The 17,036-nt window shown below is 40.9% G+C and overlaps 3 protein-coding genes across 5 annotated transcripts in view; 1 reads left to right on the top strand and 2 right to left on the bottom strand.

The window, feature by feature from the left end:
* Nucleotides 1–3,933, bottom strand: part of tecpr2 (tectonin beta-propeller repeat containing 2) — a 107,336-nt gene extending 103,403 nt beyond the window's left edge. The window contains exon 1 of one of the 3 annotated variants that reach the window (XM_038777249.1): nucleotides 3,808–3,933. Coding sequence is in view for 1 of the 3 variants with exons in the window: in XM_038777233.1 (XP_038633161.1) it covers nucleotides 3,850–3,856 (7 nt within the window). In the remaining 2 variants the exon portion in view is untranslated. Of the gene's footprint in view, nucleotides 1–3,719 lie in introns of all 3 variants that reach the window. The other 2 variants (XM_038777242.1, XM_038777233.1) reach the window with 2 other exon arrangements.
* Nucleotides 3,934–4,261: 328 nt separating this feature from the next.
* On the top strand, nucleotides 4,262–13,534 carry LOC119953206 (cyclin-dependent kinase 2 interacting protein). Its single transcript, XM_038777220.1, has 5 exons — nucleotides 4,262–4,388; nucleotides 5,295–5,466; nucleotides 6,119–6,251; nucleotides 9,070–9,199; nucleotides 12,642–13,534. The coding sequence occupies exons 1-5, from the start codon at nucleotides 4,382–4,384 to the stop codon at nucleotides 12,842–12,844; spliced, it is 645 nt and encodes a 214-aa protein (XP_038633148.1). The 5' UTR covers nucleotides 4,262–4,381; the 3' UTR covers nucleotides 12,845–13,534.
* Nucleotides 13,535–13,869: 335 nt separating this feature from the next.
* Nucleotides 13,870–17,036, bottom strand: part of znf839 (zinc finger protein 839) — a 51,081-nt gene continuing 47,914 nt past the window's right edge. Inside the window, exon 8 of the mRNA XM_038777206.1 lies at nucleotides 13,870–16,933. Within this exon, the coding sequence (XP_038633134.1) occupies nucleotides 15,807–16,933 (1,127 nt within the window). The 3' untranslated portion in view covers nucleotides 13,870–15,806. The remainder of the gene's footprint in view (nucleotides 16,934–17,036) is intronic.

Raw genomic sequence — 17,036 nt, 5'->3', positions numbered from 1 at the left:
CGATCCAGAGGCTGGTCAAATTAAATTTGACGGAGCACATTTAATCCCGTCTCCAAGACCTGGGGTTGGGTCGGCCTTCAGACCACTGGTCCAGTGCTGTCTTGCTCTGGATATCTGGATATGGGTCGGGAGGGGTTGGAGATGGCCGAACCAGTAGAGTCATTCCACCCGGCCAGAATCTAATTTTTTGACCGCTTGGGTTCTGGTGAGATGGCATGGTGGAAGCAATGATGTCTTGTGCTTCAATTGTTAGAATCCTTGAGAGATCCTGAAGTTTGCTCATCGATCCTGATCCTGCCTTAACCTTGATTTGTTCTTTCTTTGAGTGTCAGTGGAGAAGTCTTTATCCTGAGGACTGCTTCGCATCTGTTATTATCCTGGAAATTGCTCTCTGTTGATCATGTTGTTGTCTGCTTGATGTTGCCAATTTATTCTGTTTACATGGCAATGAATAATGTGGGTGTGAGGACCTGTGCTGTTGGTTATCCCAATTTAAGAAGTTTACATCATGTTAAGCAGAATGTGGAATTTGTGCACAGTCTTTACCCTTACTTGTAGGTCTTATTTGTCTGCTGACCCTGTGGTTGGTTGGTGGGTGGTTGGTTGGTGGGTGGGTGGGTGCTTTATGATGTCTCCCCCCCCCTGCCTTGCTTAGAAGGAAGATGAGCAGAGCCAGAGCGAGGGGTGGAGGGTTGGGGTTTGTAAAATTAGTTTTTTCCAAGGCAGACACCCTCAGTCCGAGTTAATCTGGTTCAGTTTTCTAAAAAAACATTTCTTTAATTTTGATTCAGTGCCTCTTCCTTTTTAGGCCTAGGTAGACTGCATCTTATCCTGATGAGGACTGGGTTTTGTTTGACTCTTCCCTTGGGAACAAGTCAGTCTTTCCTCTTGATATAGGTCTGCCTCTACTTTCATTACTGTCAGAACTTTGCTGAGGATGAGGGTGGTCGTGACCATCCTTCTCCGGCCGCTACTTCGTGGCGGGGTTGGATGTCGCCTCCGGGGGATGGGGTTCTTTTCTCTCCTATCTCGGTGCGTAGTATTGGTTCTGGTGGGTAGCTGGGGTCCCAGTTTCCCCTGCCTCGGCACCCATGAGGTGGGTGTCTTGACAGTTCACCGCAGAGCTGGGGTCATCCTGCAGCTAGGGCTCAGTTGTACATCTTTTCTTGTGGTGTGGGTAGGAGAAGTACTTTGTCGTGTCTGGGACTGAGTTGGTGCAATTCAGAAGAGTGTAAGGATTGGGGTGACGCAGAAGCCCTTGGCCATCAGATTTTCCTGAGTTTCCCTTTGTGGTGATGCTGGGCTAGGCCAGGCCAGCACCATGTTCAGCATACTTATGTTCCCCAGATTCGGCATACTCCTTCATGGGACGCCTGTGGGGGAGCCCAGTGTAACTGGATATGCACCTGGGTGAGTGATAATTTCATGATAGGCCGAGTGTTGTGCCTAATAGTTAACCTTTTTCTTTTCTTCCTCGAGAGCAGGATTTTTTTTGGGGGGGGTTCCCCCTGTGTTAGTTGGCTGGCTCTTGTCTAAATGTAATGCTTCAGGCGGTTATCAAAGTGATTAGTTCTGATACCTCTTGTTCTTTGGCTCTATTCTTCTTTCACAGAAGTTGGTGCTTCAGAGGTATTGCTTCTCTTATTTTCCTATGGGAGACCCTGGGTTTGAGATTTTCTCGGACTTGCGGCATCATATAATCCTGGAGGAAAGTTGGATTGTGTTGTGGGTATCAGTGTAATTTCCCCTTAGATCTGAGGTTATCGGGATGTTTTTCTTCCCTCTGAAGCTATAGGTATGATGTAGGTCTGTGCTGCTGCCTGTGTCCTGTTTTGGTGCAGCTGAGTCTTGTATCCTGGAAGGAACACTTTCGGGATATTGTTCCGGACTCATCCGGTCTTATTTCTTCCTATCCTTGCAATGACTTCGGTTTTGACCTGTACCTGTTTTATGTTGATACCTATGGCATTCTTTTCTCTTCTTTTGTTTTGATGCAATATTTGTAAAAGCTTGACAATTTCAATAAAAATACATTTTAAAAAATAAAGAAAACAAGATGGGGGAGCAAAATGGAAAAATTAGGAGATGAGGTAGATCATGAGGTTAGGTTTGGGGTTTTAAAGGCAAGTAGATAGGAGGAAGAATAAATGAATTCTCAAAGAGACCCATCATTTTGGTCTTCATTCAGTCCAGATCAATCAAGTAACTCTTTCAGTGGCATCTTCACTTTAACACATTCTCAGCAATCTCAAATCTATGGAACTCCTCAACTCTTTCCGTCTTCCTTACGAAAACTCGAGAACAGGTGGTGGGAGAGAGTACTTTATGTGTACACCTCATGATAACAGCTCAGTTACAAAGATAAATAATGAAGTTTTTGACTTTTATCTGAAGATTTACTCTTCAACTGTCTGCAGTGGTGTAACAGGGTGGAACACCTCTACCAGTGAATCACAATTACTTTCCAGTATTTCATGGTTTCCTTGGACTTAATTTCAAGGATAAGAAATATGACTTAGTGTGCAGAAATATAACTGACCAGAGCAGGAACTGATTTTCTGCAATCTTTCAGGAAAGCATAATCCTGACATCCACATGACTTGCAGTTTCAATTCATTTCTGTTTGAACTTTAACCTAACCAGAGCTTCCGACTCTGGCCTAACTAAGCATAACATACCTTTCAGTAACAGGATCTCATTATTCCCAAACTTACTCTAACAGCTTCAGAACTTCGAAATCAGCAGCAAAACTGGAGGCATAACTATCTATGATAACCCCTTCCACTTTGGGAAGCCATTTACTTACTCATGCCATTATATAAACCTGCCTGGGTGGGATTTGAATAACGTGATCATTTTTAAAATTTAAATCCTTTCAAAGCTATTGGCTGACAAGCCAGAAGCAGTTAGAAACCCCATACCTGCTCTTAATTTCTTTTTTTGCCCTCTCTGCTCTTTGGTTCTATTGAATTTGGTGAATTCTGAAAATCTCGTCAGAAGTTTCCCTCTACCATGGAAGATATTCATAAGGCACAGCTTATCCTTTTAAAATAAATACATAATGACTGTACTCAGGGATTGCCTTAGCTCCCATTTGTATGAATGTTGTAGCTGAACAAGGTCTGTCTTCAAAATATATTGAATTATTTTTAATAAAACTGATTAAGCTTATGAGATAAGCCAGTTCCCGGCTGGGCCACTGTCTGTGCGGAGTCTGCACGTCCTCCCCGTGTGTGCGTGAGTTTCCTCCGGGTGCTCCGGTTTCCTCCCACAGTCCAAAGATGTGCGGGTTAGGTGGATTGGCCATGCTAAATTGCCCGTAGTGTCCTAAAAGTAAGGTTAAGGGGGGGGGGGGGGGGGGGGGGTTGTTGGGTTACGGGTATAGGATGGATACGTGGGTTTGAGTAGGGTGATCGTTGCTCGGCACAACATCGAGGGCCGAAGGGCCTGTTCTGTGCTGTACTGTTCTATGTTCTATAACCACTCTGCAATATGGTTTAAATGTTGGCATCAGGAACAGAAAAATAACTAAATATTCAGCTACAATCAGAATGCACTTATTTCTAAATTATAAAGTTTAATCTCCAGCTTTCTGCCTACAATCTGACTTTTCTTCAATACACTTTCACGGCGTTTTGGTTTTGTAAACAGGCCGATCACTCCTGGACCCGAGGGTCTCCTGCAGCTTCAGGCGGCCCAGCAGCTAACGGTTCACCCACCCGCTCAGGCCTCCCGAAACACAGGCCCGCTCAGGGCCCAACTGTTTACAGCCAAAGCCCGGCCAGTCAGTGGGGATTCTCCACTCACTGTGCTCCCGAGCCGGACTCTCCGGGTTTCACATCCACACACCCTCCATGTTGCTGCCGTCGCCGTCGAAGCGCCCACCGGACCAGCCCGCCAATCCAAGCTCTTGTCAACCGCTTCACCAATCGGAGCTCTTGGCAAATTTACCAATCGGAGCTCATCTCGTCGGTTCTACCAATCGGTACTCTTGGCGGATTGACCAATCCGAACTCCGCCGGTCGGTTCCACCAATCGGAGATCTTGGCAGATTCACCAATCGGAACTCTTGAGTCAAATTGACCAATCAGAGCTCCGTCCGTCTGTTCCACCAATCGGAGCTCTTGGCGGATTAACCAAGTGGCGCTTTGCTGATCTGTTTCACCAATCGGAGCTTTTAGCGGATTCACCAATCGGAACTCGGCTTGTCTGTTCCACCAATCAGAGCTCTTGATAGATTGACCAATCAGAACTGCATCCTGCCCGGAGCCCTGTCCCAATCGGGTGCAGGTTTCCTCCAGCTCCTTCTGCGGCCGGAAGCTCCCAGCTCCACTGAGTGGAAATGTCACTTTGTGTTTGAAGCTATGCGGATGTTGTAAGAATGGAAGGTACGGTTTGATTATTTTGCATTAGAATTTGCTCAGCTTTTATAAACAGCGTTTTTTAAGGCGCATATTGAAAGATTTAGGATTGATTACGCCGCTCATATCTTAAGACTCCCTGGCCTGGTCTTCAGAGGCACGTGTTTTATTTTGGAGGCTGCAAAATATTTTTTTACGTAAAGAAACCCTTTGTGAAACAATCCAGGATCACAGAATTGTTAGTGTAGAAGGAGGCCATTCGACCCCTGGTGTCTGTACCGGCTCTCCCAGTGAGCGACTGTTAAAGGTCCAAAAGTGCTGCTTCACGGAAATGTTATCAAACAAAATTGCACTGTATCCTGTCCAAGGAATTCTATTCCCAAATTTTAAAATAAACTAGAAGGGCAAATTCTAGACCTGACTAGAAGTCCATCCCTGTTGATAAAGTGCGCTGAAAGAAATGTAAGATATCACCTGGCTGTTAACAACGACCATAACAGCTTGTATTTATGTAGCAACTTTTAACATGATAAAATGCCCCAAGGTGTTTCACAAAAGTGTTATGAAGTAAAACTTATAGTCACATGAGATGACATTCAGGCAGATGGCCCTAAACTTGGTCAAAGAGGTAGGTTTAATGGAGTGACAGGAGAAGGAAAGAGAGTCTAGGGAGGGAATTCCAGAGCTTGGGGCTTTGGTAACTGAAAACATAACAATCAATAGTGGTGGATTAAAATAGATCATGCTGCAGGTATCAGAATTAGAGGAGCACAGATATCTGAGGGTTATAGACTGGAGGAGATTACAGGTAAAGGGAGGGATGAGACCATAGAGAGATTTGAAAATAAGGATGGCAGTTAAGCATTAGGTTGTTAATGGTAAGTTTTAATGCTTCTTTAAAATCATTGTACATATGTTTCCTTTTTTTAACAGCTCCATGTACTAACTCAATCTTTATAACTCCAAGAAAAACAGACTTGAACAGTGCCAGAAAAATAAAGGATAATGCTGCAGACTGGCATAACTTCATGTTGAAATGGGAAGCGTTTAATAACACAGGATTCTCTATAGCAAATAGAATTGTGAATATGAAACTCAGCAACCAGTAAGGATTACCTTTGCAAAGTTTTACATTTAGAAACCTTAGTTATCAGATGTGTTTAAGTTTTATTTTTAAATGTGTGCCCTCGGTGGTGAATTGATTCATAAATTAATTGGTTACCTCACTCTCTATTCTGCATCAGTTCAGTTTAAGTTGTGCTATGAAGGGATCATTATTAAACATTGCAAGTGTGTTTGGAAGATAGCAAGCATAAATTATTTTTCACAATTTGCTTGAAGTTAATTATTCTAAATGTTAGCTATTACCTGTAACTAAAGTAAGACTTGCTTTCTCAATGAAATTTTGCCATAGAACAATTTTATTTGCTTCTAGGCAATTGATAAGGATACAGCTCTGAACAAACAGATCCACATTGTATAACCATTCTCTTGGGTTTGACAATTGCTGTTTTCATAATCAAAAGGCACCAATGGTATTTTTAATGAGGTATTGTTTAAAAATCTTGAATCGAATCTTGGGTAACTAGACAGTAGTCATGTACCTCTTGAGAATGAAATTGCACTAGATTTATTTCTTGCACATTTGTTATGCTTAATATCCCATTGCATTAAACAAAACATTTTGTCCACCACCTGATAATTGCCTTTAAACTGTTCATGATACTGACATTTTACCCATGTATTAATTTCTTCAGGAGACAAAGTGAAATTATGCGGGAAGCATTTGAAGGAGAGGATGCTAATTCTAATCTTGGAATGTCTAACTTCCAGTATAACAAAGAACTGGAGGAATGTTGTACTGAGTTGCTCGACATCCTTGACAAAATGGTATGAATAGTGGAAAAACGTATTCATCCTTTAAACTGCGAGTCTGTGGTTGCAATTGACCCATTTGTTGAAATGGTGGAGCGCTGGCCTTCCATCAGAAAGCATGAATTTGAACCACTGTAATATTACGTAAATTATTTGATCTTCAGTTTTATGCTGTGGATGCATTGCCGAAGCACACTAATTAACTGCTCAGATAGTGGTCTTCTCTCCTTTAGGCATATTTTGTGTCTGTTTCGGTTCCTGAATGGAGTCATAAACCTTGGCGAGATACAAAGTCCCTTGTCATAAAGTAGCCCACTTAGGATATCTCTGCCTGGTTGCTCGACTTTCTGGACCATGCTGCAGTACAGCCTGGCCGTATTTCTGCATGTGTGCTCACATGTTGTTCAACAGTGGAAAACTAGGACCACGTGGTCCAACAAATCCTCAAATAGGGAGGGGCAGCACAGAAAACTGGAGCAGCAGGAATGAATCGGCACCAGGGGCAGAAAAACAGATACTGATCTATATGACGTGTTTCACATTCAGGAATTTTTCTTTCACAGATAAAATATGCTAGGCTGGAGATCAGGAGCACACAGGACAATATAATATGGGTGCAGCCTGTGGCATCATGGACCCTGGAAAAATGCAATCTGCTTTAGTTTAGTTTTTAGCTTCTCTGTCCATGGGGTGGGAGACAGGTGTGTTGTTCCCATTGTAGAGAGCCCAGGTCTCATCCCTGATATCATGCACAGCAAACAGGTAATTGATGCCATCTGCTGCTGTTGGACTAACCATGGTGAAAAGCTGTAGAGCGTGGGAACCTGATACCCCAGGTAGTATTTCTATGATTTAGTTTGGGTCTTCAGTTTTGCCTATAACAGATGACTGAGCTGTATTACAACCTCTGTGGTGAAGCGTGGGCCCCCGATGCAGTGCTCAATGAAGTTGAGGTACGAGAAGTCTATTTGAAGACCCACTGAGTGTAGACTCCTTGTGTAGCTCCCCCTCCCCTTGTCTCACATTTAGAACATAGAACAGTACAGCACAGAACAGGCCCTTCGGCCCTCAATGTTGTGCCGAGCCATGATCACCCTACTCAAACCCACGTATCCACCCTATACCCGTAACCCAACAACCCCCCCCTTAACCTTACTTTTATTAGGACACTACGGGCAATTTAGCATGGCCAATCCACCTAACCCGCACATCTTTGGACTGTGGGAGGAAACCGGAGCACCCGGAGGAAACCCACGCACACAGGGGGAGGACGTACAGACTCCACACAGACAGTGACCCAGCCGGGAATCGAACCTGGGACCCTGGAGCTGTGAAGCATTTATGCTAACCACTATGCTACCCTGCTGCCCCATTTGCTGTTTCTTTTCCTCCTCTAATCTAACTGGCAGACTTACAAGTCCACCCATGATTGGAATCAACCATTTCCAAATCAGACCGAAATCTAACACCAGTATAATGTTAATAACTGATGCCAAAAATCCTCTACTGAAACACATAACAGTTAACTTGCAGTTTAGCAAAGCAAACTAGCAACTAACCCATATGAGGGGTGAGCCCTTTAAATAAGCACTCTGCAGACATTTGCTGACTGTTAGAATTGTAAGGGCAGCACGGTGGTGCAGTGGTTAGCACTGTTGCCTCATGGCGCTGAGGTCCCAGGTTCGATCCCGGCCCTGGGTCACTGTCTGTGTGGAGTTTGCACATTCTCCCATGTTTGCATGAGTTTCGCTCCACAACCCAAAAATGTGCAGGGTAGGTGGATTGGCCACGCTAAATTGCCCCTTAATTGGAAAAAATGAATTGGGTACTCTAACTTTATAGGGAAAAAAGAATTACAAATTGTTGGCTACGTTTATCATACAGCAGGTCAGATGTTGGGCATCATTGACAGGATATTCATAAGAAGATATCTTCTGGATTAATCACTTGGAATCAGATTCTTATGGATTAGGGCAGAAGTGTAGCAACTGGAAAACATTTAAGACTTGAGACAAACTGGTAAATCAGATTATGACAACCTTTTGTTTTAGTGCGTCGGAACAAACTTTTGACAAAACACATTTTTGGTGATCTTTTGCAACATGGCAAAACCTGCAGCTACATCTATTGCAATCAGCATTCCAGCAAAAGTATGATTTTTAAAATATAATTATTGAAAAGAATTTCAAAACCAAAACTGAAAACAAAGAACTATGTATTCCTGTGACCTTTTTTGAATAACAAAATGCTGAAATATGAATAACGTACATTTCTGGTTTTTAAAAAATAATGAAAAACAGGAGAGAAAATAAGATCTTGCATTCAGCCAAGGCAGTGGTCACCTTATAAGACATTACAATGTTGCTGATTGTTTAGTTACTTTATGGTTGTACACATTTGAGGATCAATCCCTGCTAGCAAAATGTGAAGATAATCCTGCAACACTTGGAACAGTACGATTGCACTCAACATTTGAAAGTGGAAATAGTTAATCAATTGGTCAAAATCCTTCATGTTTTGCCTACTTGACGACAGTAAAGCTTTCTATTCCTGCTGTGTTACACATCACCTTGATCGACCCACAAATACAACTTTCTGAAATACATAAAAATTTTGACCTTATTACTTCAATAAAATTGAACCTAGAAATGACATTTGTCTTGGTATTATTATTTATTATAATAATATTGAGGTAAACTCTTGCTCGTCAGGGTAGTAAACTGTCCATGATCAATTACTCAATTGTTTTATTCAGTATGATGATAAAAATCAAATGTAGTTGTCTAAGCCAATGTGAAATTTAAACATTAATTCGTGCATCATCTTTTTTCAGATCAAACTGGAATTAAAGATGGAAAAGCTTTGTGCAACCACAAAAGGAATAGTTGACCTCGATACCTATCAATATGGTGAAAGTGGAAGGGAAATGCCTCTCTTTCATACATGGCCCATAAAATATTTCTGTACGGTTATTTTAAGTACTAAATACAGGAATGTCATTGTTAATCTTTGTTCTCCATATTGGAGTAGTAAATTGTGGAACAAGTAACTTTCCTTACAACCTTCTTGCCTGTGAAGGATGATGTTATTTTTCATGAGGGATGGTAACAGATTGTTGATTCATAGGAAGGTGGACATATTTCTATTGATTTGTGAGACATATCCTGAAAAGGATTTGGATGTGGGGACCGATTGTAATGTTTCCTAATTTACTGATATCTCAAAACTAGATGGGAATGTAAGTTGTAAGGAAGATGCATGGAGGCTTCAGATTTGGACAGGCTAAGTGAATGAAAATCGCTTATTGTCACAAGTGGGTTTCAAATGAAGTTACTGTGAAAAGCCATTAGTCACCACATTCCAGCACCTGTTCGGGGAGGCTGGTACGGGAATTGAACCGTGCTGCTGGCCTGCCTTCAAAGCCAGTGTTTTAGCCCCGTGCTAAACCAGCCACTGTAGGGAATCATAGAATCCCTACAATGCAGAAGGCCATTCGGCCCATGGAGTCTGCACCGACCCTTCAAATGAACATTATACCCATTCCCCCCCGCCCCCCCCCCCCCCCATCTCAAAAACCTAACCTGCACATCCCCAAACACTAAGGGCAATTTAGCACGACCAATCCACCTAACACGCTCGTCTTTGGGCTGTGGGAGGAAATCGGAGAACCCGGAGTAAACCCATCCAGATGCGGGGAGAATGTACAAACTCCACAGTGACCCAAGGCTGGAATTGAACCCGGGTCCCTGGCGGTGTGGGGCAGTAGTGCTACTACGCTGCCCTGTGGACAAGAACAGTTGGATTATAAAGTGAATAGTTTAAGTTTTTCATTTTGGTAGAAAAAGAGCAGGCAGAATATTTCTTAAATGTTGAGAGGTTGTGAAGTGTCCTTGTGCACAAGTCACAATGTTAGCATGTAGATGTGACAATCAGTAAGAAAGGAAAATGGTACGTTGGCGTTCATAGATTAGAGATTTCATAGACTAGAATCCCTACAGTGCAGGAGGCCATTTGGTCGTTCGAGTCTGCACCGGCCCTTAGAAAGAGCACCCTACCTAACCTATGCCTCCACCTTATCCCCGTAACTCCACTTAACCTTTTGGACAGTAAGGGGCAATTTAGTATGGCCAATCCACCTAACCTGCACATCTTTGGTCTGTGGAAGCTGGAACACTCGGAGGAAACCCACACAGACACAGGGAGAAAGACAGTCACCCGAGGCCAGAATTGAACCCGTCCCTGGAGCCGTGAGGCAGGAATGCTACTCACTGTGCCACCCCCAAGTACATAAGATGTCCTGATACAATTGTATGGAGCCTTGGTGAGACTGTACCTGGTGTATTGTCTGCAGTTTGATCTCTAAGGAGGGATGTACGTTCAATCGAGGGAGCGCAACGGAGGTTCACCAGACCAAAGCCCTGGGATGTTGGGATTGTCTTACGAGGAAAGATTGAGAAAACTGGGCTAAGAGTTTAAAAGAATTAGCAATTATGTCATTGAAAATTCTTACAGGACAGGCATAACAACATATATGAAGGTAGGATATTTCCCTTGTGACATAATCTCAGAATAAGGAGTAGGTCATCGAGGTCTGAGATGAGGAGAAATGTATTTAGAGTGGTGAATCTTTGGCATTCTCTCCGAGACAGCTGTGGAAGCTCAATCATTGAGCATGTTCAAGACCGAAATCAATTGATTTCCAGAGACTAATGACATCATTATGGGGATAGTGTGGGAAAATAGTAGCAATCAGCCAAGATCTAGTTGAAAGGCAAAGCACACTTGACAGGCTAAATGGCCTACTCATGTTCCTCTTAAGTTAGTCTTCTGCTTAGTGTAAACATTGGGGTGCAACCTATCATTTTAAAATTGTTCATCCCTTTCCCTTTTTCACTTTCTTTTCTCATCTTTGCTCAAAGATATGCATGTCTTATTGCATTATGGTTCCTTATAAATTATTGCACTCTAGGAACTTAAAATAGCTTTAAAAACTGGCTGAGATGGAGCCAGTAATGAACAGGCTAATTGACAGGAAAGGTGAAGGGCAAACTCGAATTGTGGTAGACACAAATTGTCGATAAAACAAAGCTGGGTGGGAGGGTGAGCTTGAGGATGATGCAAAGATGCTTCAGATTTGTACAAGCTAGTAAGTTGGCAAATGCATGGCAGATGCAGTGTGTGGATAAATGTGAGGTAATGCACTTTGGTCGCAAAAACAGGAAGGTAGATTATCTGAGTGATTATAAAATTGAGGGGCGAATGTGCAACAAAACCTCGTACACCAGTCGTTGTAGGTAAGCATAAAGGTGGCAAATGGAAACACAATAAAAACATTTATAAAAAAAGGCAAATGGTATGTTGGCCTCCATAAGCGAGAGGATTAGAGTAAAAGAGTAGGGATGGCTTGATGCAATTGAATAGGACATTGGTGAGACCATAACTGTAATAGTGTGTGCAGTATTGGTCTCCGTATCGGAGGAAGGATGTTCTTGCAATAGAGGGAGTGCAGAGAAGGTTTAGCAGACTGATTCCTGGCATAACGGGACAGACGCAAGACAGATTAGATTTAGATTATTCCTCCAGTTAGGATTATGGATTATGTAGTTTAGATAAATGAGGGGGAAAATCGCATAGAACCCTAGAAAATTCCAACATAACTACGCAGAGTAGATGCAGGAAGGAGTCATCGAAGGGCAGCACCGTAGTTAACATTGCTGCCTCAGCACCAGGGACCCGGGTTCAATTCCAACCTTGCATACTTGTGTGGAGTTTGCACATTCCTCCAGTGCCTGTGTGGGTTTCCTCAAGGTGCTCCAGTTTCTTCCCAGTCCAAGATGTGCAGATTAGGTCAATTGGCTATGCTAAATTGTCCCTTAATATCCAAAGATGTGAAGGTTCTGGGGATCGAGCAGGCCTAGGTAGGATGCTATTTTGGAGGGTTGGCGCAGACTTGATGGGCTGAATGGCCTCCTGCACTGTAGGGTTGCCATGATTTCTAATGGTGCGGCTGTCCAGACCATATCTAAGGATATGGATCAATCTTTTAGGACTGAGATGAGGAGAAAATTCATAATAAACAGCAGAGAAGATTCAACGGGCTTACTCCTGTTTTCCATGCTTCTAATATAACCCAATGCTGCCAACTTCTGACAACCACATCTACATAAAGCTAAATTTGCAGACCAGGGGCTTTAAGGTTCTGCAATTAATTGCCTTGGGCAGTTGAATTATATGGGGAGATTACATAACTGTTACTCAAAAGATTAACATTACATTTGAACCATATAGTAGGGATGTGTTTCAGTGTTACTGCATCACAATTTGACATGTACCTAGACTGGAAATGCTGTATATTTAAACACAAGACTCAACAGCGTATTCGTTTGTAACTGTTCTTTGTTTCAGATGAAATCTCAGTTCAGCTAACGCAGATGTACAAAAAGGAACTGCAGCTAAAACGAATAATTGTTCAAGAGATTGCTCACACCAGTAGCTCTGACCTTATGATGGTGGAGTTGTCTGCCTGGCTGTACCAGCCTTATATAGAAGAAAAAGCCAGACTTCTCACTGAAAGCATGTTATTGGAAACTGGACATAGGTCTTTATAATAAAAATATAATTCAAAAAGAACTTGGATGGAGATAAATCACCAAAAAACTTGTAAAACCTATATCGTTCCAACATGGAAAAAGCATTCAAGTGCTTTTGAATCATTGAATTTACAGTGCAGAAGAAGTCCATTTGTCCTGTCAAGTCTGCACCAGCCCTTGGAAAGAGCTCCCTACTTACGTCCATGCGCCCACCCTATTCCTGTAACCCAGTAATAACACTTAATCTTTTTGGACACCTAGGGGCAATTTATCACAGCCAATCCACCTAATCTGCACATCTTTGGACTGTGGGAGGAACCCACACAGACACGGAGAAAGTGAAAACTCCACAGTCACCCAAGGCCGGATTTGAACCCAGGTCCCTGGAGCAGTGAGGCAGCAGTGGTAGCCACTGTACCACCGTTAAATGATTTAGCACAAAGTTGGGCACCAATGCAAGTTGAACCTGAAATTGATTGGGCTCAATTTTGAATCTTTTATGAATGGTTGGAACAGAGCTCACATGAACAGCAAAATAAATTTCACCCATTATTAAATTTTGTGCTTTTAATGTATGGCAGAATCCAATAAGACAATGATCGTGACAAAAGGCAAAGAAAAAATATATTTATTTTTAGAAACTTTGAAATACTTAAATGCTGAAAAAATAATTTTGTTGAAATTATTAAACAATGGTCCTGAAAGATATTTAAATTTGTATTTTGTCTTGCACTCTCAAGCAATGTAAAAACAAAGAATACCAAAACTACAAAAAAAAGATGCTGTTGTGGCGGCTTATTTTAAACTTCCATATATTTGTTAATGTTTAATGGAGCTTTATGGTAGAATTCTAAGTTTTTCACCCTATTGAATCAGCAAGGCAGCTTTTCAAAATATTTAGACCCACGTAGTGAGAAAAGCACAAGTGCTCTGCATTAAATTCTACAGCGAATATTTATAACAGTTTAACAATGGTTTATAATACACTGTACAAACCAACCTTTGGCTGGTTACAAAGTCGATCTTTGACAGAGCAGTTCCATTTTGTAATGACAAGTAAAATGTCATTTATTTTATACAATAAGCTGATTAATCACGAATCCATCATGAAGTTGTCATATGACAACAATCACCATCCAATTGGGCTGAAGTACATTACTGATGGCATTTTTAACTACACCATCAAATTAAGGCAACAAAGCTGTCTGTCAAGATTACAATGTACTCAAAAGCAAGACATTACAAAATATCTGTATATTAAAAATAGAAAATAAATTCAATTTTCTGCTATTTTCATATGTCTTTAAATATGTTCATTACTTACAACAGTCAAATTACAGTTCTTTGATAATGTTTTGGTGTACACTGAAGAAAGTGGAAACTACCAACATGCACAACACAGCCTTAATACATTTGATGAACAGCCTGCACAAGTAATGAGCCGATATGTACATAGCTTAGTTATACAACTTTCCCGTTCCTACATCCTCTCAAACCAATTCAAAAGGACATCAAGTTTCACACTAAATGCATTTCATCAGTTGCAGGGAAAAAAAGGGAATGTGTACTTGGCATGACTGAAAACCTGCCATACGTTTACAGCTTTATAGCCAAGAGATTAAAGAACCAACTTCAGTCCCTTTTTTCCACATTTGGGTGATAACTAACATTACTCCAGCACTATGACTGCAACTGTCCCATCTCAATAAATGTGACCCTCCGTTTAAGAACTTAAGGATAAAGGACTGCAAACTAAAATGAAAGACAGCAGACTCTTCAGCCATTGTTTTGCATTACAAAAGGGGACACGACGAGCGAGTGGAAAGATGGGGAATTAATTTTAAAAACTGTTCTTCAAAAGGAATTTACATGAAAGCAACTAACTTCATACATCACCATTTCTAAGGATAAAGTTGGAGAATTATTAATCCTCAGGAGACAAAAATGTGTTGGTGCCATACAATTTTTGTAAAATTTTATTCAAGTGAAAGCCAAGCAATTCAGAATTAATATTCTAGGCTTCATCGTCTTCAGCTACAGTCTCCTCTTAAAGGTTTTTTCTTTTAAATTGAACATCTGTAGGCTAATTAACGCTGGTATTAAAAGCACTGCTCTCTAATGTTTGAGGTTTCATTTTAATTTCTTTGGCCACGAGTTCTAAAAATTAAGGTGAGCAAATTGAATAACTAATTTTCCACATCAGTAAAACAAAACACATCCTTGTATTTCAGAACTGTTTTCAAAACTGCAATTTAAGTCCACGTTTTTAAATCAGAAACTTTTGTGCAACTTTTCAGATCTCGTTATTTAAACTAAAGGTTTGTATAATCTACAACTGATATTTTGTAACACAATAAGTACAGGTTAATTTTAACATTTTCCTGTTGAGATGAATTACTAAAGAGGTTAAATAATTAAGATTTTTGCAAAACTTTCAAATAGCAAAGCATGAGATTTAAATTTATTATAATTTTTTCATGAAAGTATAATTAAATCTTTTATTGGCAGTTTCAAAAATTGGCAGTAGAAGACATACAAATACTATGTTGGCAAAATAGTCATTTCCAATAAGCAATAAGGAGTCAAATGTAAAGATGCAAAGAAAAACAAACATTCAAATTCAGTGCAGCAACATCACATTTCTTGGTCTATTGTAGTCACATTTTTGTTCTAGAGTACAAACTTCAATAAATGTACCTGGGTTCATTCATTCTTTCAAATATCTTGCCTGGCATAATGAAACATTCAGGGTAAACCAATTTTAAAACTTTACACCCACTTTTGTACCAGACTTGTTAGCTTGTGGGACAACAAAGTTCAACACAAAATACATTAAGTAATAAATGTTCGCTGTAGCACAATAGAAAACAAAGTCTCAACCTTTGGAAAAAAAAAGTAACAGCCCTGTTTTGTACTTATCATTTCAATGCACAACTGCAAAGTTTGTTTTTTTCTTTAGATGGGGGTGAGCACAGCCCAATTATTGTTCCACCTCAGTTTGTGTTTGTGAAACTAACAGGCCTTCACTTTGCCCTTCGGAGTCCATTGCAAGAAGTGCTTCTACAGTTTCAAAGGGAACACCATCAGGTGTTCGTATGTGCATTGTCGTACCATCAGCATTAGTTACTATAACAATGCCTTCAGATGTCTGCGACACAACTGCAGTTCCTTCATGTGACACAATTAAGCCCTCGGAGGTTTGAATGAATATCTGTTCGTGTCCCTGAGCCAATAATTCCTGACTTTCAATAGGTATTTGAAATTCTAATGCTCCATCCTCAGTCACTGTGCTTTCCAGAATATTTTCTGAACCATCCTGATTTTGTTGGTCAGCATTCTGCTCATCAAAGTGACTCATTATATTATTTTGATTGACTATTTGCAATCCATTCAGTTCTTCAGGAGATACCTGACCATCAAGATCTACTTGAGTAGAGATGTCAGCTTCAAAAGTCTGTTCAATTTGATGCCGCTGTAAATGATTACTTTCAGTGCTACAAACCTCTCCAATGGGCTCCACATCCCGAGACAGAGCCTTCTCAAGCTGCTGCATCTGGTCTGCTATGTCAGAATCATTCAGCTGCCCAGTCTGTTCCTGATTGCCAAGTGGATCTTGGTTCCCCATCTGATGCTGCAAATCCTGAACAGAATTTCTTGCTTCAGAACATTTTTGGTTGCCCGTGGCCATATCTGAAAGAAGTGAATTTGGAGCGGTCATTTCATCCTCTGACTGCACTGTGGCCGTTAGTTCAGTATCATTCAACTGTTCTGGAATATTTTGACAAGACAACTGTTCTTGAACCAATTCCTCTGCTGTAATATCTGTGTCCATAACTAAAAAATCATCTTGTCCCTGTATAGTATTATTTAGGACTTCGTTGTGCGGCTCCAACAAGGGGAGTTGAGTACTTGACAGGGTTACTTGAGTTACCTCATAACATAATTCCTCAGAAGTAGGTTGTTCTATGGTATTGGAATTTTTAATGTCATTCTCAGAAAGTAACACTCCATCATCTGTTTCTTTATCGAATAACTGAACAGCTACCGGTCCACATGTTGTATGTGTATCACAAGTATTCAGTGCGGGACATTCAGTTTGTTTCTGGCCTACAAAAAAAAAAAAATTTTTTATGTAAGTAAACACACTAAATACAGTATACAATCTAATATGTACACGATGACACCAAGAGAACTCATGCAATTGAAATTA

This window comes from Scyliorhinus canicula, chromosome 2 (assembly GCF_902713615.1).
Source record: "Scyliorhinus canicula chromosome 2, sScyCan1.1, whole genome shotgun sequence".
Classification (NCBI taxonomy): domain Eukaryota; kingdom Metazoa; phylum Chordata; class Chondrichthyes; order Carcharhiniformes; family Scyliorhinidae; genus Scyliorhinus; species Scyliorhinus canicula.
The sequence above is the reverse complement of the archived record's forward strand: the minus strand, read 5'-3'. Positions and strand labels throughout refer to the sequence as shown.